Raw genomic sequence first — 27,983 nt, forward strand, 5'->3', positions numbered from 1 at the left:
AATTATAAATGATATCGGATATCTAAGCACTGACTCAAAGCCCAATGCACAATGTTTTGTTGTAGTCTGCTGGTGGGTGTGTATTGTGTATAGAAAGGCTGTGGTTGTGTGTGAATGGGCCACATATATATCTATTAAATTTGTTTTGTATGTGTATGTAAATTATTTATATATAATCTACTCAAATCAAAATGTCTTCCAAGGCATCGTTGATAGGAAAAACAAATTTATTCTTTATGTAATCGTCGAGATTAAAAACATTTTGAAATTATAAACGATATCGGATCTAAGCACTGACTCAAAGCTTGGAGCTAACTCAAAATAGTGGACACAATGTAAGCTAAGGTAACAGTCTACTATAAATTACTTAGGAATTTCCGCTCCAATACCGTATCGAGCTCAGCAATAAATATCGTTCATTTTCGTGTGGCCAGTGCAGTGATGACGCTTTGGTTATGGATAAAACTATCAGGTCTAAAACCATCAAGCGTTTTGATAAATAATATTTTAAAACACGAATTTTGCAATACAAATTTTAATAAGTTTAAACAGCAGTGATAAACCAAGTGGTTTTAATGCCTCATCGATTGGTTATAGGTTCGGTCCTAGACTGTTGCCGAAGTACGAACGAAAGAAAGTCCATTCGTACTGTCAGATCACCGACTTGCCTATTAGAAATGATCACGGAATAGACACTGAAATATACGATCAGACCTAAACGGTTGAACAGGTTGCAAGCGAGAATAATTATTTTGATTAGGCTTATAAGACAATAAAATGTGTGAAACTTTAATTCGTTTTTATCACCAAATCTCTAAGGATATCTCTGGGCTAATCGCTCTGAATTTGGATCGGTCCACGGACGGAGAAACTACATACATAAAACAAATCGACCGTCTATTTCAGTTTTGAATTGTTTAAAGACTATATTAATTAACTGTGATCGATAATATAAATTATATATATGTTTGTCCATGAGGCTTAGATTTTGTCGCGGGCTTTGAGCGCGGCGACCGAATCAAGAAAATCCGTAACGAAAATAAACCTAACAAACGATGTCGTTATATAGGTACAGCCAATACGCATTAGAGCGGGGAGCGTTACTGTGTCTTACATTGGTATGGCGTGATGGGTGACTTAGAGTGGGACAGAACGCATACAGCTTATTCTCTCTGACGAGATGGGTGACGTTACGTCACCCAACTCGTCGCGTTTACGCTACGTCACTGACGTAGCGTAAGCGCGACTGGGGCAGTAGCTAAAAAAATACTGCATAAATAAAAAATAAATAAATAATTCTAATTGCATTGATACAAATGTTACGCAATAGCTTTACCGCACAGTCCTCGAGTTGTTTGATGTTTTTAAAATATATTGTTTCCTTACTAAATATTGTTCCAGTTATGAAATAGATTTAACGAAAGCTGAAATGTTTCGCTGAAATTTTTAGCTCACCCACCATTTTAAAACATCGTCAACAGCGTCTTCTGTCGTTTTAAAATTGTATTCGCGTTTATATCAAATTAGACAAAGATATTTTTAATGATTCAACTATTTCGGTGTTATAAATTATATTTGTATAATAGTTGTCAAAAATAGTCAAATAAAGGCAGAGTTAGCAAAAACGTGTCAGTTTTTATAATCAATGTCAGGCACCAATGGCTAGCAAAAGACAAAGCTAGCAATGATACAAGTAGATGCTTATGACAAAAACCTATTTAATCTGAGAATAAACACTTCTGTTATATTATAATTTTTAATACATTCGAAAATAAATAACGCAACCGGGTTATTTGAGCTGGATATTTCAATATTTTCAAATAAATATAGCCATACTCTCAGATATAATCTTCTAATTTAAACGGGCAGTAGGCTCAGCTGGTGTTAAGTGATCCGCCCATGGACACTCTCGATGCCAGAGGGCTCGCGAGTGAGTTTCCGGCCTTTTAAGAATTTGTATTCTTTTCTTGAAGGACCCTAAGTCGAATTAGTTCGGAAATAGTTCAGTGGGCAGCTGGTTCCACAAAGTGGAACTTAAATTAAATTAATTAAATTAGTTTTATTAAATAAGTTAATAATGTTTAGTAATTTTTATAAACCCCGTTATGGGATAACTGCTTTAGCTACATATTTATCAATAATGCAGCATTTATAACAAAAGCTAAACGTATCTTTACATATATAGTATTGATTAGATTATTTTTTGTTCATTGAAAAGCTAAACCATAAAAAGGTTAAGATGCTTTCACGTTATTTGCATACAAGGGCTCACCGACCAACTGTAATAAGTCTCAAGAGTCCATAATACGTTAAAGTACAGTTAATGCACCTACACATATCATTTCCTTTGATCGCAATTCATGTTTACGGCAAAACTTTGACTTCATGCACTTAGGCAAATGGCTTTCCGATACTTTGAGAGCAATATCAGTGTATCATTACCTATATTATATGGACGGTGTAAATTGTTACGAGCCTGTTAATATTTAAGAAACAATTTTTTATGATCTTCAGAATATTGCAGGGCTGCGATGTATATATTACTACTTACAAGTTTCTGTTGTGTTCTAAAAGGTTGTAGAATATAACAAAAGACTTTCGCTAACAAACATGGCTGACAGGCATTTGAATTGTCATAGAAATAATTTAATAAATTCAAGTTTATGCGAGTATAATATTCAAGAGTTTTACAGAAACGTATAGCTTGCTAACTATTTTATACTATCTTTATTATCGTTTATTGCCAGTTCTTCTCTTCCGTTCTACGCCCTTGATAACTGTAGATGTAAATTCACAATTGATTTAATTTTTTTGACATTCATAAGTGTACTTGTTTACCTATATGAATAAAGATATTTTTGTTCGTTTGTTTTTTTCTTTATATCTATACTATACTGGCGACCTGTTAAAGCTTTAGCTTGTCATTTTTTATAACATTTTATAAAGTTACTGGTTCAACATTAAGGTAACATAAGGTTAAGAGGCATCTTTTTGGGATTTGCTGTAAAGGTCATACAAAAAGTAGTTAAAAGAAATAGGTAGTAGTGTTTTATAAACCGGTTTATTAATACCATTTACGTTAGCTATTCAATACCTACGACGACTACAAAGTCGGGGAATTATCTAAATAACATTTATAAAAAAAAGGTAATCAAATATTTACGAATCGTTCCTCTTTATCTCTATGCATAAAACATTTGTTACAAAATATTTGCACACTATTATTTGAAAATAAAGCTATCTCAAAGGAATAACATCCTAAATACACTAGTGGCTTAATAAACTGCAGACACATGTTGACATCGCAGACAAAATAGGAAGAGAAGTGAACTTTTCGCGACATTTATTCGCGTACTAAAAGCTATTAAATCTGTCTGGCCAGTGCGCTAACTCTAACTGAATTCCAAACCTCAAAGGGCTAAGCGTTTTGTGACTTGGAGTTCACGTAATTATATCACGATGGCCACGATATATTCGCTGACCGCCGCCCGGCTCAGCTGACTGTGCATTTTAAATCGCTTTAATAACTGCTCGGATCTAGAGCTCTCGTCAAAGTTTAACCAAATTACTGACTTAGACATAGACATAGCATTTATTACTAACAAAACACACACAGAAACACACAAAATAAGAGTAACCACAAAATATTAAAAATTATGTTACAGTGAAACTTTTATTACATCGTGTCAATGTTTTTGGTCTGTGTGGCGCATGTCGCGTGACGGTTGGCCGCGGAGTAGGGATAATGTGTAAGGCGCTCGTCATAGCAGCTAAGGCCAATATGGCGGCGCACATAGTTCGCAGCGGCTGACCGTGTAGTGTAGACTATTCACTTGTGCCAGTGCTCCACGCTTTTTTAATATGTGTATATAATCTAAATAATTGTTAAGTATTATGTATGTCGTACTCTCTAAGACACAGAATTCTATAAAAATATTAGTTGGAGACTTAGTCTATTTCTATAAGTCCCATTATTATTCCAATTTTCCAAGTATAAAATTAAGACTGATAAAGCGATTTTATACCCACCCTTAATGGAATATTATTCCAAAATTTTTTAGTTAAATGTCTTTAATGTGAAAAAAAGTTTCACTTTCACCGTGGTTTCATAAAACCACACAACATTTTTTTTAAGGAACCAGATACGGTTTAATGCGGCGTAATGCGTGTGCTGTGGTTGTAATTAGCTCTGACTCAGCATAATGCTGAAGAGGAAGTGTTTCACAGCGCTTACTTATATTCTATTCTAGCACTTCAATTCTAAGTTAATTTTTGGTTATAACATTCCCTAATTAAGTTTTGTAATTATTAACGCGTGCTGTCTTTGATACGTTTACATTATTATTGTGTTTACAAAGACGCCCTTACTCTTAGTGATGTCTCAAGGAATTTAATTAACTTCGTTAACTTCTAAATACTCTTAATGTCTTTGATACTCAGCCCCCTTCCATTGACAAACAGGGGTGTGTGCACGACAGTTGCTGTCAAAGTTTTATCAACCTATACGTTCAGAAGTTGTATGGCAACAGTGATTTAGGCATGATAAAACAAATGGAACGAACGAGCCCGCATTGCGGGAACATCATACACTCATTTCTCATTGTCTGCCGGCACCTCGAGCGCCGCTACAACTTTCCGCCGGCTAGCGCAGTTTAATGCATATTATAACGCTGTAAGCACTCGAAATGGGGTGAAGCGGGAACGTAATATCACGGCAGACAGCGCACTCTTTATTGAAAGTGTAAACTGTCCTTTTTCAGAAGCCTCAAGCGCTAGTTAAACGTACAACTTATTTCCATGAGTTTAATATAAGAGCTGGCAGAATTTCCAGGCTATTTACGGTATTGGAAGAGTCTTAACTATAACAGTAATACTATTTTTGAGTTCCTACAGTTAGTTAGTAAATAAACAATTGTGTCAATTTTGGGTCACAGGCAGGCAGAAGTGTTTTTTTATAAATACATAAAATAATTAATGTTTAAGCATTTAATTGCGTTCTAATTTGCCTCAGAATGTTGTCAACGTTCTCTTTGACGCTCGAAGAGATTCGACTATTCGAAGGCATAAAATAGCATTATGGAAATTAAGCAACAGTAATTATCGCGGTACGTGGGTAAAGCAGAAGGGGACGTCAAAGGTAACGCTTAAACAATTTAATATTCCACACGAGCATTTCAAACACCAACTCGAATGTGGCTCTTCTTTTTAGAAGTTCCGTAAACTCCCCCTTCGTTAGCTACCTACGTGAGTTTAATTCATTCTGAGAACGGGTTTAGAAAACGATTTTGAGGAAGACTGCTGAAAATTGCAATACCGCAGGCTATTACCACTTGAAAGCGTTGTTTATAGCGAAGGGAATTTTCACCGCGACGACATCTTGCGTGACGTACAGTGGTCTGCCACAATCTCGAGGTGCATATATTTGTACTGAGTGCAATTCTATGTTTGTCTGACAAGCGCCGTATAGCATATGTTATTTATGGATATAAAACATTACTCACAAAAGTGATATAAATTTGCTACTTAAAAAAATTTGGCTTTACAACCTTTTTAGGACTGGGACTTTTTATATCTGTTTCATAGTCATTTGTCAATCTATTAAATTCTTAAAAGGCCGGCAACGCACTCGCGAGCCTTCTAAAATCGAGTGTCCATGGGCGGCAGTATCACTTAACATCAGATGAGCCTCCTCCTGCCCGTTTGCCCCCTGTTCTATAAAAAAACCTAACTAGCAGGTAAGTGATCCGACTGGTGTGCCTGACAAATACCGTCGACTTGGGTCTAAGGCAAGTTAGTTTCCTCACGATGTTTTCTTTCACCGTTCGGCGATTAAATCTACGACCTCAGGTATGAGAGTCACACGCTAAAGCCTAAATATGTGAGGCTTATTACACTATTTATAAATATTTGAATACCTTTTATTTATATTTAAATAGCTAATTTCTATTGTGAATTGAAAGGGAAAGAAATTACTTTTCAGTGATGCAATGACAGAAAGTGTCGGAGTTATTAATAAACTCGTTCACATTATACTTTCGAGATCGCACAACCCCTTAGGAGAAAGAAAAACTGTGGAAATGAAACGCGACTTTCAAAAAGGCTTAAAGAGAAATGCACTTTTTTCTACTTGCGAGAAAAACGGAATACAGTTCAAGTGTGCGGCTTAAAAGCTTTAGTGCTTTTAAAAGTTAATAAATAGCAAGTTGACAAAGTGTTAAGGAGGTGTTGTGTGCATACAAATAGTATAAACGGTTTTTCATGTCTAGCATGTCCCGCCATGAATGGAAGCGGACGCTAATGTCGGAGTACCTTTATTCAAACAGTTGCATGCACGGAATGGTGAACGTAGTCAATCAAAAGTATTCATGTGCACAGAGCAAGGATATAATCTGTATTTACGATTCTGTGTTTAATTTTGCCCGTTTCACACTTTGCAAAGCATTGTAAAGTTTAATATTTTAAATTTGGAATATACAGGCGCACTACCGATTTTCAAAATAAGAATGTCCAGATCCATGGTTAAAATAAAGTACGTGTTTAAACTTAGCAATGCATTTAAAAGTAAAATTTTATATTTTAAATTTCGAATATAAAGCCATCTATACCTATTTTTAAAATAAGAATTTCAAGTTTTATGGTTAACGAATAGATGTGTCATTTATGTAAAATATCACACCCGTATCCTTCCATCAATTTTCTAAAATCGAATATATCGTGTCCGTGACAATTAACATGGAATATTCATGTTAACAAATCATAATCCATTGACAGCTGCCAAAATAAATCTTGGCGGGTCGAATATTCGTGACCCGACCCTTGGCGTGAAGCGTTATTCAATTACCGTATCACTCAAGTCAAAATTATTAATTCAATTTCGATGGTGATGTGCACTTAAGACACTTTGAAGTGTACTTAATTTTAGATAAGTGCTATATTATTTGATAGGTAGGGGTGAATCAGATTTAAAGGTTTCGTCCTACTATAGGTGTCTGGTAATAGTTTCTTAATAAATCTAATTTACGATATATTAATGTCATTTTGTGTATATTTCATGTTAAATATACGTAACTGAATTTTGTAATAATTCGAGGCTTCAGACTATGACTATTCGGCAGTGAATCTCAACTTGAGTTGAATTTAATAATATAATATTCAAATAAGGAATATAATATTATTAAAGAATATAATAAATAAATAAATGAGTGGCACCTCTTAAGGTTTGGACCTCATATTTTTTTATCTGTTTTAAGTTCATTTGTCAATCAAATAGCCAAGTGCCAAGCATAGCATAGCCAAGCCTTCCGTGACTGACACACGCCGTCGACTTTTGGGTCTAAGGCATGCTGGTTTTTCACTATATTTTCCTTCACCGCTCGAGCAAATGTCAAATGCTCTCTTAGAAAGAAAGTTCATTGGTGCACAGCCGGGGATCGAACCTACGACCTCAGGGATGATAGTCACACGCTGAAGACTAGGCTAACACTGCACTGCTCTGAGGTTTGAGTTGGATATGTCAGCAAGTAAAAGACTAGAATAACTTAAATATAACTTACTTGTTCCAGCATAGTACACTGTGTACTCCAATTGGTGGCCCATCATGTCTACCTTGACGCGGTCCACCACTAGCCTCGTGAAGAACAGGTCTCGTTTGTAGTAAATCGGCTTTTCGTGTTCATGAGACACAGCACTATCCATCAATGGGTGGGATCTGAAATAACAGTGATCTTGATATATCTCTACTTTATCTGGTTTTTTGTTAATATATTCTTATAACTATTTTCAATATTTTCTTTTTATTTATCGTATTGATACCTAATAGATCATATGTAACAATACATCTACTTGATTGCTCAAGATAGAGAGGGATGCAGTTGGAGGTCTCTATAAAAGGCCCTTTAAAAAGATACGTTTATTTATTTATTCAATTTTATCACATGCTACATAATATCTACGGTATATGTTATATACTTCTATATCTAAAATGTATAGCAATCAAGGTAAACATAAATGTTACAAAACAAAATATGTATATACGAGATTAAATGAAATTCCAGATATTTTTGTTAAGCAAAAAAAATCCCCGCAAAACAGCGGATTAAGTACAAGATGGGCACTGTAGCAATGCTTTTTTTATAATTGATTGCCCAGTACCGAATACATCTAGCTCTAGGGCTGTTTAATCCGTTATATGCACGAAAAATTCGAAAGAGAGGTCGAACTCTTAGGTTCTTTTTTTCGGAAATTGGAAAAAAAATCCAAGATGGGAAGTAGTCAGGGAAGACAATACGTCCTGTATGTATAATGTGTGTATCTTTTGTAAAGTGAATGTTTCAAGGAATCAATGAGGCTTAATTATTATGGTAGGTATTTATCGTTTATAAGTTGTGTCTTAATGCTGGTTACTTGTAAGATACCGCTCAGTGAATGAATATTTTGAAATAAATATTTTTAATTATGTGTAATGCAAATAATGTTTGAAATAGTTCTAGTATTTCACACATAGTAAACCTCCTCAATCCTAACTATCAAAGATCACCAGCTCTCTAAGACTATATTTAAAGGTATTTCGTACTGAAATATGATTTAACACTTCATACGTATTTACGTAAATTGCCTGCGTTATGCGATAATGTCAAACGCAATCCGACGCGGACATTATTAAACCCTTTCAACAATCCCACTTATTTAATTAAAATTTCCACTGAATTGTTATTCCCATGTTTCAAGTGAAGTGTAAAAATCTCAGCGTTTCCACGTAAAGTGTGGAAAAAAATAATTGAACGCTCGGCGTGAGTGCGGTAATTAAGAGGACGTGTCGCTAGATAAAAGTGAGGCTCAAGTGTCTGCCAACTGGCAACACTGTATGCGATCGCGAACTTTGTTTATGTACGTCACCCGTAATGCGCTGTACGTGTCTTGAGACAGATTGTAATTGCCAGACGCGAAAATGATCCTTTACACATGTAATACAAGAGATTGTTTTGATGGCTTTCATTAGTAAGCAGGCACTTGTGTGATATTTTTAACATGTATGTATATGTACATTGTTGTCAAGTGACGAATACTCGGATCCGAGAGCCAGAGATGACAATGCTTTAAACAATGAAGGGACTCTCACACGGATCCGAGTGGAGCGGGGCCATAATTGCGGTGCCGCTGAGATCCGAGAAAAGAGCACTTAATGTGTTAAAGAGATGTACAATGTTCCGTATTTATTGTTTATATATAATTTATTATATATAAAAACTGGTTATATATTAACAATAAATACGGAAACAATATTTAGTAATAATAACTAAGCCTCCTTGATTCCTCTAAACATTCACTTTACAAAAGATACACACGCATTATACTTACAGGACGTTAACATGGTCTTCCCCGACTCATCACATCTTGGGATTTTTTTTTCAAATACAACTGCAAAACAGTTGAGTTTGTGTACTTTGTTTTCGATGAAGCATCTAATTTTTTAACTGTCAAGTTAACATAGAGAACTGTATATGGTCTGTAATATATATTTTTACGAAATTAGCTTCAGGTTGGGCTCCTTATATACGTACTTTAAATTTACATGTGGCAAACACAAAAATAAAACTTTATTTACTTAAGGATTATATGCATGTTAACGCAGTGCAGTGATGGTTTTTACAATGTTTACATTTTAACAAAGGTATAGGAGGTTGCTTAAATACAAATCTGCTTTAAAAATATACTAGTAAATATATAATTCTAAAATTCTTACCGTATAAAGTTAAGAACAGTATCAGGCAAGGACGAGGTGTCATTGACGCAGGTGCCAGGCCTGGGTTCTGGTACTTTGCTGCTAATAACTGGCAACCAGGCGGAGCTTGATGTGGCTTGTTCCTTGAATTTACCCTCAAAGGCTTTTTGGATGTCTCCTATTGTAAAAGTGCAAATTGCGGATCCCATCAGACCAGTGGATGCGGTGGTGAAGACTCCATAGAAGCGGTTATCGTCACCAGGTACTTTGTATATACTCTCTGTGGACAAAGATAAATGTTTATTAAACTGTAGCACATTTTTATTCAGAAACATAACCAATCGTTTTTTTTTAGCATGATTTGTGGCCCAGCTCTTAATACGCTGGCTGTCTCTTTTTGTCTCATTATGGTTACGTTGAATGAAAAAGACACATTATAATACAAATTTATTTGATTAATAAGGAAAATTATAATTGGCAAACAGTAAATTCGAGAAGTTTCTTCACAATAATGCGGGCGGATAAGCGGAAGTTCGCGCCCCAAACACATTGTAAACTCAAATAGGTTAATAAAGATTTTATTTATTTTATTATCGGAGCAGAAATTAAATTTGCTCTTAAACGTAACGGCAAACATAAAACAGATGGGGTATTCTATTCAGGTCCTGTTTCGCATTTAATGTGTCCCGCGGGAGTCGGGCTGAAATTCAGAAAGCGTACTCGGCTGCGGATTAGGCGTTATATTAGTTAAAGGAATCCTTACTCGGGTTTAATTGATTTTCTATTGTTTTGTATTATTAATGGAGGGATATATTTGTCTATGTACTTGATGTGATTCAATATTAATGAGTGTTGAAGCCTCATAGAATGTTTTGTATTTATAATTCTCGTTATTTTAAATTAATACTTAATAGTGTTACAGTATAAATGGTTTTCTGTCAATATCGAGACTAAAATGTCAATATAAATGGTGAATTTCGTTTGAAAATGTATTGAAATTTATAAAATGCGTCAAGTGGTTATTATTTTATAGAAAATTATAGATCGGAGAAATACTGAAATATAGAAATGTTAACAAAGCTTCTATGAGAGCTACATATAATAAACCAAAGCCTGTTTAGTGTTTAAAGATTAAATAAAATAATTTAATCAGTGACGCTACAATCTTCTTAGGGCCTCAAATTTCTGTATCTGTTTCATGATCATTTGTCAATATAATAGGCTAGTATGTATGGCCATATCTGCCTGACACTCACCGTCGACTTTGGATCTAAGGCTAGCCGGTTTCCTCACGATGTTTTCTTTCACCGTTAGATCGAATGTTAAATGCGCACATAGAAAGAAAGTCCATTGGTGCACTACCGGGGATCGAACCTACAACCTCAGGGATAAGAGTCCCACGCTGAAGCCACTCGGCCAACATAGCTATTTAAAGATTAATAATAGTAATAACAAAAACAAGAATAAATTTGTGAGACCTCCCAAAATCCATTTATATCATCCATAAAAAAGCAGTTATATGACATACGCAAGAATAAACCATAAAAACTATATTCACTTGGTTTACGCCCGCGTGCAACAGGATTGATTCATTCAATATTGTAAACAGTAACCAACCATAATTGTAATAATAACCTTTTATTACAGATACACTTTAACACTTTTTCTAACATATTATATATCTATCTATCAAAATCTATGTGCGCTTTTTGTCAAAGGCCTCCTCCAAATCCCATCATACCTTCAGCACTGTGCCGCTCTCTGCCATACTCCATTTAAACATTTTATTAGATGGGATAACGTAATTCATATTAGATAGATAAGTTTTCCAGTTAATAATGACTACAAAGCATGGTTATAATCTTTTCGTGTTAATTGTAGATTAAGTTAATTACCAGTTGTGAGAGCTTTAAAATGTGATCAGGCGCATGATGTAATGGTTGCAGTTGCAGGTTATCTTGATGATTTAAAAGAGTGACGGAGAATTTAATTTCTCTTGTTCTACGCCTGTGATGAACTGGCAGTAAATTCAAATTAAGAACTTAATTATTTTACTGAAGTTCATAAGGATTCGTTATATTTAAATTATATTTTGAACGTTTATTCATTAGTAGTTTTGCCATTTAAACATTTAGAATTAGTCACTGTACGGTTCCTGGGTCATTGGGGTGTTTTAAATAATAGAGGATTTTTTTTTACTCTATATTAACCACTTGCGTACAACAATAGAATAAAAGCAAAATAATGAAATGTGAATTACGTTTGGCTATACTTTTGGGGCGTAATTCAACGATTTAGGAAATCGCCATCGCTTATAAAACTAAGAAAGGTTGAGTAAGCAAAATGCCTTGCCTTATAAAAGCGTTCATCAAGGTATACAATTGTACAATATACGTAATCTAATTTATTACAAACCCAATAACAATTATTCTGTACGTCAGTTTGCGATCCAATTAATTTTAACTATTGCGGCTGTCAAACTTCACTCGAAAGTTACTATGATTAGTTCTAAGATAGTGGATGTCGCTTAAGCGTACAATGTTTGAATAATATTGGTATCAAGGCGGGCTTAATTTGACACATACTATATGCTCTGGGATCAATATCGTACATTGATATTTGGGTGAAACTTAGACTCAGAACATCTGAGATTTATAAATGAGTTTAATTTATTTATAGTAGATCAGCCTTCTGTGTTCAACCGTCTTTAAGTTTTGGATCCAAATTTTCTTCATATACATTTTACTTATTTATTGAATGCATAGCCTTTAATAGAAAGAAGTTGGTGTGGTGAAAACACAAACTGGACACAGTTTTTCTGTCCACCAGGACGTCGAAAATATTTAGTTAATTAATGACGATGTCTGGTTTTTGTGATGAATAACTTATAATTGTTTGATTTATGTAATCATTTTTTTATTTAAATTTAATACAACATAAATGTAGAAAGAATTCGTGATTTGAAAACACGATCTGAGGGTTGTTCGATTAACCTAAGCTTTAAAGCGTGAAATACCTATTTCTTTAAAATAATGAATCCCTGTACACGTGTCACCATGCCTCCTGCTGCTATCAGCATAGAGGACAAATCTTTGTTTTTAATTTAATTTATTATTCTTTATTACTCAAGATGTCACATGGAACATGTTGAAATTGGAAAACATTGTGTAAAAAAATTTGGCGATTAAAAAGAGTGGCGGAGAGTTTATTGCAAGTTCTTCTCTTCCGTTCTACGCCCTTGATTTGAGAACTGGCAGTAAATGTAAAATTAGATTAATTTAATATTTCTTTTTTTTTAACGTTCATAAGTGTACATTATTTTACCTATATGAATAAATAAATTTTGACATTGACTTTGACTAGACTTTATAACAACAAACTTATATCTGGATTTAATTTAAGAATAAAGGGCACAAATTTTGTTTAATTTTAGAATATTAAAAGTTTTCTCATCAGTTTATGATTAAATTTTTCACCTTAGTTTTACTACGTCAAGGCTGTCAACCATATAAGTAGGTTAGAAATAATATAGAGAGTGCTAACTTTTTATTAAAATAATTCTTTAAAGTTGAAGAAATTTTGTTTAATTATGTCGTCATGGAGACTCTGATTACTATGACACAAAAACACTTCGACATAAAATATAAAACAATTTAGCGTTTATACACGTTATGATGTTGCGTAAAACGTATTTGATAATAAAATGTTTTAAATTACATTAAGAAAAAATACATTTGCCACGAATGGTCATAAATAACATTCGTATTAAAATGAGAAAGGCGTAAACGATGTTTTGGGAAAAGGCGGGAATATATTTTACAAACATAACACGAAACAGTTGTCAAAACGAAAGCTTAGCGCGTGTCGACTACAAATATAATTCTTTTTAATTCTTATCTACGCTATTTTTGTTAAATGGGATAATGTTATTTGTATTAGATAATATTCATTAGCTTACCAGTAAATAAATATTACAAAGCATAGTTATAATCTATATATAATATTTATAATATAAATATTAAGAAATACAGAACTACAGATACAGTCAGGACATTTGGAATGTGGCACAGATGGATGTGAAAACTTTGTATCTGAAGTATCTTTCCTTGAAAAAATCAGTGGAGTTGCAACTTTTTTAGTTCTCCTATTATATGCCTCAGATTTCTGTATCTGTTTCATGATCAATTGTCAATCTAATAGGCAAGAAATCGGTGATCAGCCTCGTATGCCCACGCCGTCAATATTTAAGCCGGTTTCCTCACGATGTTTTCTTTCACCATACGAGCGAATGTTAAATGCGCGCATAGGAAGAAAGTCTATTATTGCACAGCCGGGGATTTAACCTACGACCTCAGAATTAGAGTTGCGACTAAAGCCACTCGGTCAACTTTTGATGAAATTGGTCAGTAAAAGAACTGATACATCAAAAATAGCCTTGCTCTGTATTCACAATAACAGGTTTATTATGCAATAAAAACTAGTGCTTTAAAGTGAATTATTCAAATGGAAAATGCTTCAAAATCACGCATATTCATAATTACCTTTCGTTTAATGTACGTGTTCTAGTTTTTTCCACCTATAATAGTCTATTTATATCATACCCATTATGTCTGAATCTAGGTCGTTATTATCGTTCGTGAATAAAAATCCTTCCTTTAAATGCAAATTGTAACTTTAAATCTAAAGATGCCGAATCCGCTAAGCATAGTGTTGAAATCGTAAAGAGTTTTGACATATGACTGATTAAGCTAAGTTTCGACTCTGAATCTGATCCCAAGTCCATTTAGGTCTCGTTTTGTATACTCATTAATCTGTCCGAATAGCTTTAATGTGTCAAGAAAACTATATTGCTACTTATAATATTTATAATTTGTCGCTAACAATTTAATGATCGAAAATCTGGGTGTTTGACAATTTGGCATAATTAATAAAAACATGCTTTATTGTTTCAATATATATACATCTCCTGTCACGATGTTAGTCCGCGATGGACTCTTAAACTACTTAACCGATTTTAAATTAAATTGGCACACCGTGAGCAGTCTGGTCCAACTTAAGGGAAAGGATAGCTTAGATCTTTAATTATAGTCGCAATATTGTTTTATTGCAAATTATTTGTTTGTTATTTGATACAATTCTAACAGATGGCGCTGTGTTAAAAGTACCAACGTTTCACATAAGCTATCCTTTCACATCAGTTCTCCTACAGTTTCCCTTAAATAGCTTACTACTATGTAATATAACAAAAACCTTAGCCACAGCAACGCTTGGCCGAGTCTGCTAGTAATTATATATAGTAATGTTAAATCGTATAAAACGTCGAAAGTTTTTAAATGAAATAATTACTACTAAGTTCGTCTAACCTTTTGTTGTCATTTAAAACTTTTTTACATTACAATTTATTTAGCTTAATTGAGTGAAGAACCTCCTATTACAGCCTCATAAGTTATTCACGGAGTGCAGGGTACAGCGTTAGAAGCACGTTAATATTATATGAAGATGGGAATCCAGAATTGGCCGTGCTTAAATCTCTATGCACCATTGAAACTCCGTATTTGTACGGGATTGACAATCAATATTTGCATTGCCGAAGGGGAGTGTAGTTAAATTTAAATCTGTGAATGTTTAAGATCGCTTAAGTCGGACAAACTTGTTGACTTTTGTGAGCGTATATTGATTTTTGAGTTTCCGAATGTTATATTGTAAATACAGATTTATTTTGTACGAAAAACGAATGTCTATATAAAAATGTGCTATCGTTTAAGTAATTATATTAGAGACATTAACTTGAATGCTAATAAAAGACAAAGAGAATTTTAGAAATCATTTTAAAATATGCACATCTAAAAGAAACAGAAATTCTTACTTAATAGACTATTTAATTTTTGGGTATTATGTTGCAATTACGGTTAAGCAGAGCAATATATACTTCAGCACTAACAGAGGCTAAGCGGGCAAGATGTTCATCTGATGGTAGGCGGTACTGCCGCCCATGGATACTCAATACCCATGACACGCGAGCCCTTTGCCAGCATTTGATGAATAAACACCCTCTTTTCTTAATTACCCTAAGTCGTGTTCCAGCTGTTTCCACATTGTGGTGGTGAGCGGCAAAATATACCTTAAAAACCCTCAGTTGTAGAAGGAGGTCGAGGTGATATCGAATAATCGAAGCCTATATTTAGCAATCGTTATTGGTGAATCTTTAGAACGCAAATATAAATTCTCCATATTGAATTCAGCAGTTAAATGGAAATTAAAATGCACTCAAAATAATCATATTTTATTGGGTTTTATATAAGCATTTAATCTCATAAAATCCAAATCTGACCGGCTTGAATTCAAGACCTATATCCAAAAAATGTATTAAGTTGAGCACAAGTTGTTCCGGTCTTTCTAAGGCGTTATTATGTCTTTGTAATAATGATTAAACGGCATATATAAATACACGCTAAATTCTTAAAAGGCCGGCAACGCACTCGCGAGCCCTCTGGCATTGAGAGTGTCCATGGGCGGCGGTATCACTTAACATCAGGTGAGCCTCCCGCCCGTTTGCCCCCTGTTCTATTAAAAAAAAATATACGCTCGCTAAAATTTAAATAGAGAAAATAACAATAACAAGGGTTAACATTCCATTCATAACTGAGTTGGAGGTTCGAAAGAATTACTCGTTCGTATGACGCAGTAAGAATCAGCAGGCATCCTGCTTTAAAAATCGATTGTCCAAGGTTTACGCAAAACGGTACTACAGTTTTTTTGGCTTTATATTATAAATAAAATAATAATACTTACGTATCTCATTAAAGTAGAATGGAAACTCTCCAGGAATACTGCAGTTGAGTCTGGCTTTGAGATAAGTCGCCCAGTTTTGGCTGAGTATATTCTTGCCTCCAGTATCACGTTTGCAGACTCTTGCTACTCGGGAGTAGACTGCCTTTCCACAGTTTATGTATTCTACCGCTGTCTCTCGAAAGAAGAATAAGACGTATTCGCCAACGTCGAAGGATCCAACGAAATTCGGTTCTAGAAAAAGAAGTATACTATTAGTTCTGCTATGAATCAATCTCCTATATTATGATTTAATATTGATTAATAATGATTTGTAGTTTCGATTATTTCGCTACTGTTGTTTGTAATCTTTGTTTTTATTAAACTATTTCTGTAATATATAATATAATATAATAAAGCTAAAATGAAGGAGTCAGAAATAAGGTAGATCATATCTTTGATTTACGAGTATATATTATATTTTACTATGATTTATGAGCAAACAAAGTAATTTTTATGCTTAAATATAGAAGAACCTTTACTTTTATATATATTTATATTTAAATACATAACATTGTCTATTAGAAAATCACCCAAGCTAAATGTGGGATTAAAATCAAATAAAAAATATATTAATTTTATCATAAGTGGTAATAAAGTTGTCCGACCGTTGTATCAAATTTCTATTATTCCGTGATATGCAATAAATATTAGATGAAGCCATGTCTCCATTATACCCGATAGAGGGCGTTCATAATAAGCACTCATTTGACGGCTCGGAATGAAATCGACACGTGTTAAGGATTAAATACAAGCTATTTCTATGCAATAGTAGGTTCCCACCAGTGAAATTAAATGCGAGAATTACATCCCAATAAGCTTTGGAATATTAGTAGCTATAAATTATTGGGAGTCGTAATTAGCATGGGTTCCAAATAGCCTCGTTTAAAATATTCAAATGCCTCTGTGTAGATCCGAAAAAATCACTTAGATTTCTCAAAGCAATCTTAAGTTTTGAGTGCGTAGAATGGTTAGGTTAGAATTGCTGATAAAATATAATCATTGTAAAATATATCGTGTCAGATTGTATGAATTATATTATAATGAAAAATAATAATAGTAATTATTGAAGCACCGGTCAGTTGGAAACTGTATGAAAACAAGTAATGTGTTAATAAAACCTCAATAATATAACTTCAACTGAAATAATTAACATAAATAGTTTGCACATTTCAATTCACACACGCAAATAATATCACGAACAGTAATTTTATTATGCACTCATTATATTAATTACAAGAGCAGCAATAAAAATACAAATAACACGATACTCAGCAATCCGAAATTTACCGTCCCATAATTTCTATACGGAATACTCAGGAAAAACAAATTAACGAAAGATTGGAGGCATATAACCGTTCATTAGAGCGAAAACGGTCTAATTTCGATTGTTTAGCGGAACATGGAACAATTTCTGTTTAATTCGTATAATACCCATGACTGGAACAATTATTGTTCTAATGATAAGGACTCGTGGTTAGCTCCCAATACAAGCTGACTTTAATGATTATCAATTAATTTGACGTAAATTAGTAGCATTCAACACTTGCTCTAATGAAATGGAGAAATTAATGCTTTCGCTATGTAATTAGGTTACGGGTTCTGGAATTGATTATTTCAATCATTTATGAAGTAATTATATAATTCGTGTCTGTAATTTTGAACAAGAACATTATGAAAATTTATTTCTGTGGTTTTGTGATCTATGTGATATATATGGTACCTTTTTAACTACCTGATGTTAAACTGATTTTGCCGTGACACTATCATGCTTGCGTTTTCTTAAAGGACCCGAAGTCAAGTTTGGAAATACTTTAATGAACGTAAGCTCACAGTTGTGTAACGAAATTTTCAACGTATACTTACTGTCTAGCCATTTGGAGTCGTATTTGAGGGTTCGCTTGAAGGAGAACTCCCGCCTGCCTGTAGTAAGGTTGTGTAGGTCGGTTCTAAAAATGACCGTGTCAGCCTTTGTGAACTCGGCGTTGGTGCCGGAGTACAAAGCAGGCAGGGAGCCAGGGTTGCCCCTTTCCACCCACAGCGCCGTGGAGTTGTCCGCCGGGTCGTAGGGGCACTTTGCGACGCCCATACCGATCCCCGGCACGTACTCATGTCGCGGCAGGTGCGTCAGGTTCGACTACAACAAAACAATACCGTTTATTTTTATCGACGCTCCGAATACCTGTATAACGTAAATAGCCATTTGCATGGAATCGCTTTCCAACCCTCGTTCTGAAACAACCGTAAAAAGTTAAATATTAAAAAATTTTTACGCGCAAACACTTCGATCTTTATGCGCTATTAATCAAAGGCGTTTTGAAAAACACATCTAACGAGTGGATTTATGTGTCTGCCGTAACTGGCCTCGCACTTGAAAACACATTCGCTATTAATTTTACTTAAAACTCCATGTCCGTTTCACGTCCGAACGATTTATTGACCGAAGCGTATTTAAAAAGACGCTTGAATATTTTTCAACATGGACGGCGGTCCTGCGGTCTCCTCTATTAGTATAATGCGATGGGTGGCGGGACCGTTTTCAAAATTATCATAAAATTACTAAATGTAGCATAAACGTGGGGTGGGCAGTGAGGTTCCCCGGCGTGGATTGAGACTTTATGTAAATTTTAACGATGCCGCGACCATCGTAGGCACCTGTGACCCGCACACCCCTCCCCTCACTTCACCTGACGAAAACCTATGTCGTTTTTATTTCAATAAGCCGAGGATTAAATTAGGCTGGAGGAGGCACCCGCTGTTACCGCCCGCTGGGCGCTCCGGGCTTTCCCTCATTCAAGTAAGTTAAAGATCAAGAAAGATCTTATACAAACGATTTAGCATGTCGACACGCCATACAATAGCGTTTAACCCAATTCTAAGCTCACGAAACATCTTATTCGGTAATTCCATTTAAAAAGGGTGCATTGAGGTCTTGAGAATTTTTTAAAGGGTGTGAAAGTGACAATTGTTACAAGGCTTGCAAACAAGATGGTAAGTAGGTACATTATTTTACGTCGAGGGCAAAGAAAGGCCAGAATAAACAAGCAAATGGATCGGACGGAAAAGCTCGGGGTCTTCCCCAGTAGAATAAGAAACTTTGTGGACACCCCGCAACCTTCATTAGACCCTTGCTTTGTTTGTTTACGAAATTACCATCTTTAAAGCTTTTCAGTGACGGAATGAGGCGTCCGGTGCCGGTAATGATTACGCATTGAGTGAAAGTTGGCCTGAGGACTTACATCTCTGTACCCTTATTTAAATATTGTGGTATAAACTCCTTGATTGAACATTTCAAAATTTTTGTGCAGAAAATATATCATACAATTCATCTTCTGGACTTGAATGTGTCATTTGAAGATTCTTTCTAATTTAAAGTAACCTATTACATTGACCTATAAAAATTGTAAATTTTGACAATTGGTTCACTGCAATAAATAAGTCTAGTATTTACTAGCGTCTGAAATATTAACTTGAGATCAAAGAATCAGGTGTCTAAACTACCATGTTAAAAGCGTTTGAGCGTACAAGATCATTTACTTTGATGTCAAAAATGCAAATTGAAACTTAATACATTTCGTAAATTATATTCGTACCCCTAGCTTTCGAGCACACAAAGGCTAAATTGCAAGGCGGGGTAAAGTTTGGAAAGCGTGTCACTATCAGCCAATGATTAAAGGCCGATCTGATATTGTCATGTGATTAACAATCGATATCTTAAGGATGTGTTCATTAGCTATAAATCTTGCGCTTTGATAAAAATACATTATTTAAGACCTTGAATTACTAAATATTCTTTACAAGAGTTCTAGGAGATCCGGCAAAATAAATAAAAACAAAAGTTTGCTTTCAAAGACGTACCTATTATTTGTTTATAATGTAATTCGAAAATACTAATTTTCTCAGTGGCGTTGCAACTCTCTATTAGATTTGGCGTGACTGTGCACAGACGTAGTTCATATGTATGTAATCTAAATTTGTTACTCAGTTTGATTATTCGTTAACCTACCTGTAAATTTTTCGTTAATTAAGCGAAATTTTTAACTATGTAACAGCTTATCTAGAATAATATTGTAGACAGTTAAAATAGTGTAAGACAGTTTGTACATTATGCTAAGAGGATATCGTAGCAGCTATTTGCAAAAGATTTTGCATAACTTAGACTTTGAACTTTGTCCCCGTCTTAAATAAGCGGCAATTACACAAGAGTACAATAGTTAGACTTTGAACAAGATGTTAGAAATCAGTATTTTATAGGATACGGCAAATAAATATGGATAAAATATATATATATATAATAGAATATTATTTTATGTATAAAATATATGTGGTAACAACAACAAGTATTTGTAGAATATATTATCACTCATTAACGCATTAATTATTATAGACATTGAGGGGCTTTAAATAGAAAGTCTATTAACTATTATCATTATTTTTAAGTTCAGTTATTATTCCTTTTTTTTATATTTACATTTTGCGGTTGTTTGTTTATTTTTTCCCCTTGCACTTGCACACTAGGTGCCTATGTTCTAATATGTGTGTTAAATTTGTAATGTCCTATTTCTTGTAATAATTTTATGAATGTTGTTTTTGAATGTATAAATAAATATATTGTAACCCAAGTTTATGCAAAAGAATGAAACATTAAAAAAACCGTTCCACGTTTGGTTTCATATGCATATATGCCTACTCGATGACTACTCTATCACAGATAATAGGTTTTTAGTTCCTAGGACCAGGTTCAATGATTTCTTCTTAGAGTACCTACATTAATAACAGAAACTATTTAACCTGGTCAAACAGAGAAAACATAGACAATCTCTAAAGCTGTAATTTTTTTGAATTGAGCTTTTAATTGCAAGCTAAGAAAAAACAAATATGTTGCTAAACTGCTTAATATACTTATGACGAAAGCAAGTTTTAAACGTAACGTCAACTTTGCCGTAGTTTTATTATCACAGAACAAACTGAAGCTATTCGAGCGAAGATATTGGATCCTAATTTTGAATGGGACCGAAACCACACCTGTGCTCGCTGTCTGATGTACGCGAATCGATTGGTACTCGGTTCTACCAATGTTATGACTTTTGTTAGTTTTTCAATTATTTTGCTGATATGGCATATAATATAATGTTATACTAGAGTTAGACAGCTTGTTGATGTGATGATGATGTGCCGTGTATTTGGTACGGTTAGTGCTGGATACGGAAACTGGTAGAATAGTATTGCTAAGTTTTTTAGGACTAATCTCATATTTCATGAGACATTAAAATACAGCCTGGTTCTGCTGTTTAGAATGATGAAAACGATGAAGCCCGTTTTTTGTTTTTTTTCTTATCTAATTTTTACAAATGTTAAAAGATATTTAAATTTATTATATACATTTATCATGTCTTCTTGAAAAGGTATTTCTAAGAAATCCTATAAAGAGATGCATTTCACAGAGAAGACCTTCCTCAACATCTATCAATGGCCAGAAATATGGCCATTGATAGATGTTTAGTCAATTAAGTACATTAATAGATTAAAAAAATTTAGTCTGTCCTTACGGTTTATCTTTTATCTGCACCCCTATATGCTCCACCCATTACCAGCGCTTTTGATTTTCGTCGTATTTTTAGTTTTTACTTCAACTTCACCGTTTAAAACGTAACTTCCTAAATAATAAAGTAGTAACTAATAGTTAATCTTAAAAGGAATAAACTGAGCTATCCACTAGCACCATAGTAATGATAAAAGCTTAATTAATTTATGCTATACAAAACTCAAAGCTAAGTTATCTTAGAGAATTTCGTTTTGTTTCAGAAAAAACTTCAATTCACCCGCTTCCATATAAACTTTGGTTTGCGTTTCGCATATCAACTAGGTCTCTTGAGCGTTCCTTCGTAGATATAAGAAAACATCGCACACAAGTTTTCGTCATAAACTCATGTGCACCTTTCTGAATGTTAATGAGGTTATTAGGGCAGAAATCTGTGTGTAAAGTTTAAACACTTATTTAGGTACGTTTATGCGTATCCCGTGAACCAATTTCACAAGACAAATTCAGTCTGTTTCATTGATAATTTTGAGGCAGTAAGTGCCTAGGGCGGGATATTTAACACACAACAACATTCGATTGATATCAAATAGTGTATATATATCACACACGCATATTTAAAATTAATTCTTAGTTAAATTTAACGTTTTTGCGATTATAATTTAGTCGTGAGAGTCTAAGGGGAAATGAATTAACATTATTTAAAAATCTAGAAATGAAATATTAAGTATTACATGTGACACCAGGTAGAGATTTCTCTTTATTTTTATGGCAAACGGTTCTGTTTTGTCATGAACATAATAAAGAATTGACTAGTAACTTTCTACTTAATAATAACGAATTAGGTTATCATAGAACAGTTACGAATATTTTTTTAATTGATGAGCCCACGACCGAATATGTCATGCCCTGGATAAGTAATGTTTATTATGTTAATTTCGCGTAAAAATCGAAGAAGAGGTGCCTGAACTCCTAGGTTGGTTTTTGCAGACGGAAATGTAAAATTCTGCCGGTTTGAAACTTACATATTTTTACTACCAATATACAAGCTTGAATTTTATCGAATTAAAATGCTTAAGAAACATTTATAATCCACACCACACCACAGATGTTTGCAAAATATGGAATGCAAAATGATTTCGCGGTTACATCATCTGTGGACAAAGTTTCGTCAAAATAACATTTATGTATCGCGTGAATGCAGCTTAAAGCACACAGTGAAATTCTGTATGGCTTATAAAGTGATTTTGTGAAGTGTTCTCTCGTCCAGGCTCGCGTTATAATTACGGTAATGTTCACACTCGTGCGCTGTATCGCGCCTAGAGGGCTCAGGATAATCGTGTTATTGCATTACTTGTAACTGCAATTTCCGTATACAATTTTAAAGGCATTGTATGAACACAGAATTGAGGTAAAAATCAGTATTTCATAAGTATTAAGGGGATTAATTTAAGTCCATATTCATTAAGCGATAAGCGAACCAAATGTGATTTTTATTTTATTTTTCCTTCGATTACTATCGACTATTGTAAATAAATAAAAAGTATTTCTAACCCATAATAACTATTATATTTAAGTAAATGCATTTGTTAGTATAAATTGTGTTTTACGAATTGAGTTGATAAATTTTTTTGCTATTCATTTCATTATTAATTTAAAAAATAAACGCAATATTGTTATATTATGCAGAGAAGAGCAGTGTTGGCTTCAGCGTGCGACTCTCATACCTGAGGTTGTAGGTTCGATCCCCGGCTGTGCATCAATGGACTTTCTCTCTATGTGCGCATTTAACATGCGCATCGAACGGTGAAGGAAAAATCGAGAGGAAACCGACATGTCTTAGACCCAAAAAAGTCGACGACGTGTGTCAGGCACTTGAGGCTGATCACCTACTTGCCTATTAGATTTAAAAATTGATCATAAACAGATTCAGAAATCTGAGGCCAAGACTTAATGAGGTTGCAGTGCCACAAATTTATTTTTTATTGTTATATTATGTAATATTAAATTATAGTACCAGTGAACCCAAAGCCAGTGCTTTCCTCGCTCAACGAATAAGTGTCGTAATAAAGTGACGAAAAGGCCGCTGCTAGTATTTTAATACTTCACTCTACTTCACTTGCCACAAGGACCAAACTTTTAAATTTCTTATTCCTTTCTTCTTATTATTATTATATATAAGTAAGGAATATTGGAAATGTGTGTATATTGAAAAAACATACATTGGCTGCATATTAAATAACAATTGAATGTATTAAAATTGACAGAAAATGTACCAAATATATTTTTCAAAACTACGAATTGCGTAGAAACAAAAGCCCATATTGTGTAAAATGAGGCAACATAAGAACATTGTCATAATTCATTGGTTACGTGTGACGAAACAGGTTTCAATTTAAATGGGTACAATCAATAAGCGGGGCTTATCACATTCATTCGGGCGGGATAAATGCGATGTATTTTAAATCTGCTATACAAATTGTCCTATTGTTATGCGCGACCTGTTACAAATACCTTTGTTTCATTCGATACAATCACTTTCCTTTTATTGCTCTTTCTCACTTCGATAAGCTCCGCGTCCATTGTCTATTGTTGATTTTTAATAACCGTTGCAGGTGAATTTACAGTGTAAATAAAAATGCAATCAAATATTTCACTATGTGAATGAATTCTCGTAGAATGGAAGCAAAAGAAACTCGATGGGGCAAGACTGTCGCAGTAATGAAGCTAGCAGCAAATAAATGTAAATGATTGGTTTTAAAAGTAATATAAGTCTTTGTTAATTACGTTATTTATATTAAAAATCTTATAATGATTTAATAGGTCATCTAAAGTGTAATTTAACTGAATTTTATTTACGTCGGATGTTAGCAATGAGGCTGTTAGGAACGAAATGGATGGTGGCACGAAAGATGACATTTTGGTTTGTATCACAGTGTCCCAGGACCCTATCAATTGCATACATGTGATTTCACTCAATTTTTGAAACTGACGCGCCCTCACCGCAGGGAGGGGCGCATTACTCAAACGACAGAAATAATACGAAACATTGATCATGTCTGGAGTTTTACGTTACAATTATTGCAACCCAACATTATTTTTATGCTCAATCATATGGAAAGCCACATTTGAAAATATAACTTTATAAAAATTAAAATAAATATTGGTTATTTTTTATATATTTATATCGTTAATTTTGCTATTTTTTTTCGTATTCGATAGGCATGTCAAATGTCTGCTAGTGCTTACTTACTTCATAAAAAGGTTTTTCTTTGCCATGAAAATGATATCTTTGAAAGATAATAAAATTACAAAGAAACTAAACAAGCTTGTATGTAAATAACCATGCAATGACAAAACGATTTAACAAAACTTTAACTATTTATAATACCGGTATGTCATAACATATGTCAAAATCTTTAGCACAAGAACTCCCATCTAGGCGCACATTGCCTTTAAAAAGCTCATCAATGGAAAGTGATTCTATGAGGTCTGTTACTTCTAAGAACACTTCGTTAAAAGACGTAACCATTTAAACAGATACCACATGGAATAAATACTGTGTTCTCTGTAATATTTGCTCTGTGGTCGGCTAGTATCGTCAATCGTATTCAATACTTCCTTCCCCACAAACGTAATATATTTTCAATTTTCAACGTTTCCGCTCTCGGTTTTTGACTTTTAATACGATTTATCGTCACAAAACTGTATTTTTATGTACCGTGTAATAACTGTTATTGATTTGGAATTGCGGTTGTTGTAAGTGAAATCATTTTTCATAAAACTTTTACAGTTTTTCGACTCTTTCTTCGTCGTGTCTGTTATCGTGTCATTCCATCATTTCTCTTTCAAATGTAGCTTTGGGTATGCGTTTATTGAATTTGTTTATTAATCGAAACTATTTTTCACTTGAGGATTTGAGTTTAAATCTCAAGTTTTTGTCCTATATAATAATTAACACATATCCCCACACATAACACACATTTAAAAGAAAAACTTTATGAAAATTTGTCATGGGAAAATTATATAAAAGAATTAAAAAAAAAACTTTTTAAATTTATTATTTTGTAAGTTTATTTAATACTAAAAGCCTAGAGTTTAAAGAATGACTAAAACATTATTTATTTCTCAATTTTCGGATTCTTAAATTATTTTAAATTAAACGAAGGGTCAAAGGCGATAAAATTTGCTGAGGGTCTTAACGATACATCATAAAATTATATGAAAGTCAAACGCAGGGAACTGAGAGGTGAACAGGGCACAGAAATTTATTGCCGTGTGTTCTCGATAGCCATTGTGAAAAATCAACTTTATCGCTTGAAACGCTTTATTAGTGAGACTATTTAAGTTCTTAATATAAAAGCTTGTAAAATTTTAGCGAAATCTATATATATATATATATGTTTGTTAGATTTTGTATAGGTATGTATATACTTTTAATACATTTTTTATTATTACTTTAAAGGTTAAGAAAATGTAAATACTGTATTATAAATTATATATGTATCGATACCAAATATATAATATGCCTTAATTACAATAAATAGAAATTTGCAATATGAAAAATGCAAAGAATCTTTAATTACTAAAATCGATTTAAACGAAATTTACAATTTTGCAAATATTCGGTATACTTTTTAGACTGCTCTTAGTTAAAGATTTTTTGACAAGTTTCAATTCAGAACAGTTAACATTTTTCTTTATTATAAAATTGAAGAGATTATTCCAAAAAAACTTGGAATTAAGTATTAAGTTATGAACAGCTGGGACTTTTAAAAAAGGGATTTAAGTCCTAAACGAATTCTCTATTTAAAATTTATTTCTATTAAAATTTTTAGAGATACGAAATAGGTAACATAAAATTGTCATTGGATAGCGTCTTTACGGAGTCGTTCAGTTAGAAATACCTTTTGCAGCGCTGGGAAAAATCTGTTCTCGTCTTACGGCGTCATTTGGAACCAGTATCCGTGAAATTTGTCGCGGTTGCCAGCGTGAAGTTACTTTACTAGGATGCATCTAAAGGAACTGCGAGACGTGATGCGTTATAAACGAGGATTTTCGTTTGACGTATTGTTATTTGTGATGATATATGGGAATGGATGGAAATGCGAACATAAAACGCGGAAGCGTCGGAGCGTATATGGAAATACGCGAAACAAGTAAAGATAATATATTTTTTGTGACTGAAATATCTAATAAAATTGATTAATAATATTAAAACCTGCAAGAAAAACTGTTGCAAAATATTTAGGCTGATTTTATTTATTTCGCTAAAGTGGTTAAATTATAACTATCAAATTCAGTGTTGGTTCAGCGTGTGACTCTAATCCCTGAGGTCGTAGGCTCGATTCCCGGTTGTGGAAAAATACTTTCTTTCCGCGTGCGTATTTAACATTCGCTCAAATTATGAAGGAAAATTGAAAGAAACCAGCTTGTCTTAAACCCAAAAAGTAGCCGGCGTGTGTCAGGCTGATCACTTACTTGCATATTAGATTGACAAATGGCCATAATACAGAAATCTGAGGTCTAGCCTAATAATATTTTTTTTTGCCAATTGCGTGTAGTCTTGCATTAGTTTTCTTAAGATAATGTAACCCCGTGTACAACCTAATTATTATAAGAAGTTAAGTAAGTAGCTAAGTTCTTTTAGAATATTTCTTGCAAGCTTTATTTATTCAGTAGTCAACATTTTCTGATATTATGCTTACAATCCGATACCATCCCTTTTAGTTTGTAGCATATGTAACCTGTTGAGATCTTTGGCGAGTGTCCAATGAAATTGATCAGTTTAAGTACTTCCTAGATAATAGCTATAAATCTTCGCTGTCTTATTCTTGGGCGATAAAAAAGTTAGCAGAAGTGGGGTAAGTGTATATGTATTTAGCGTGCACATAT

The 27,983-nt window shown here is 33.7% G+C and overlaps 1 protein-coding gene across 3 annotated transcripts in view; it reads right to left on the reverse strand.

Moving 5' to 3' along the window:
• Positions 1-27,983, reverse strand: part of LOC110995908 (semaphorin-2A) — a 188,954-nt gene that overhangs the window by 18,409 nt on the left and 142,562 nt on the right. For all 3 annotated transcript variants that reach the window (XM_022263314.2, XM_022263310.2, XM_022263311.2), the window contains exons 7-10: positions 18,416-18,686; positions 16,514-16,744; positions 9,743-10,001; positions 7,554-7,708 (exon numbers count right to left, since the gene is read on the reverse strand). In XM_022263314.2, coding sequence (XP_022119006.2) covers positions 7,554-7,708; positions 9,743-10,001; positions 16,514-16,744; positions 18,416-18,686 — 916 coding nt within the window. The remainder of the gene's footprint in view (positions 1-7,553; positions 7,709-9,742; positions 10,002-16,513; positions 16,745-18,415; positions 18,687-27,983) is intronic.

Source organism: Pieris rapae, chromosome 13 (genome assembly GCF_905147795.1).
Source record: "Pieris rapae chromosome 13, ilPieRapa1.1, whole genome shotgun sequence".
NCBI classification, from domain to species: Eukaryota; Metazoa; Arthropoda; class Insecta; order Lepidoptera; family Pieridae; genus Pieris; species Pieris rapae.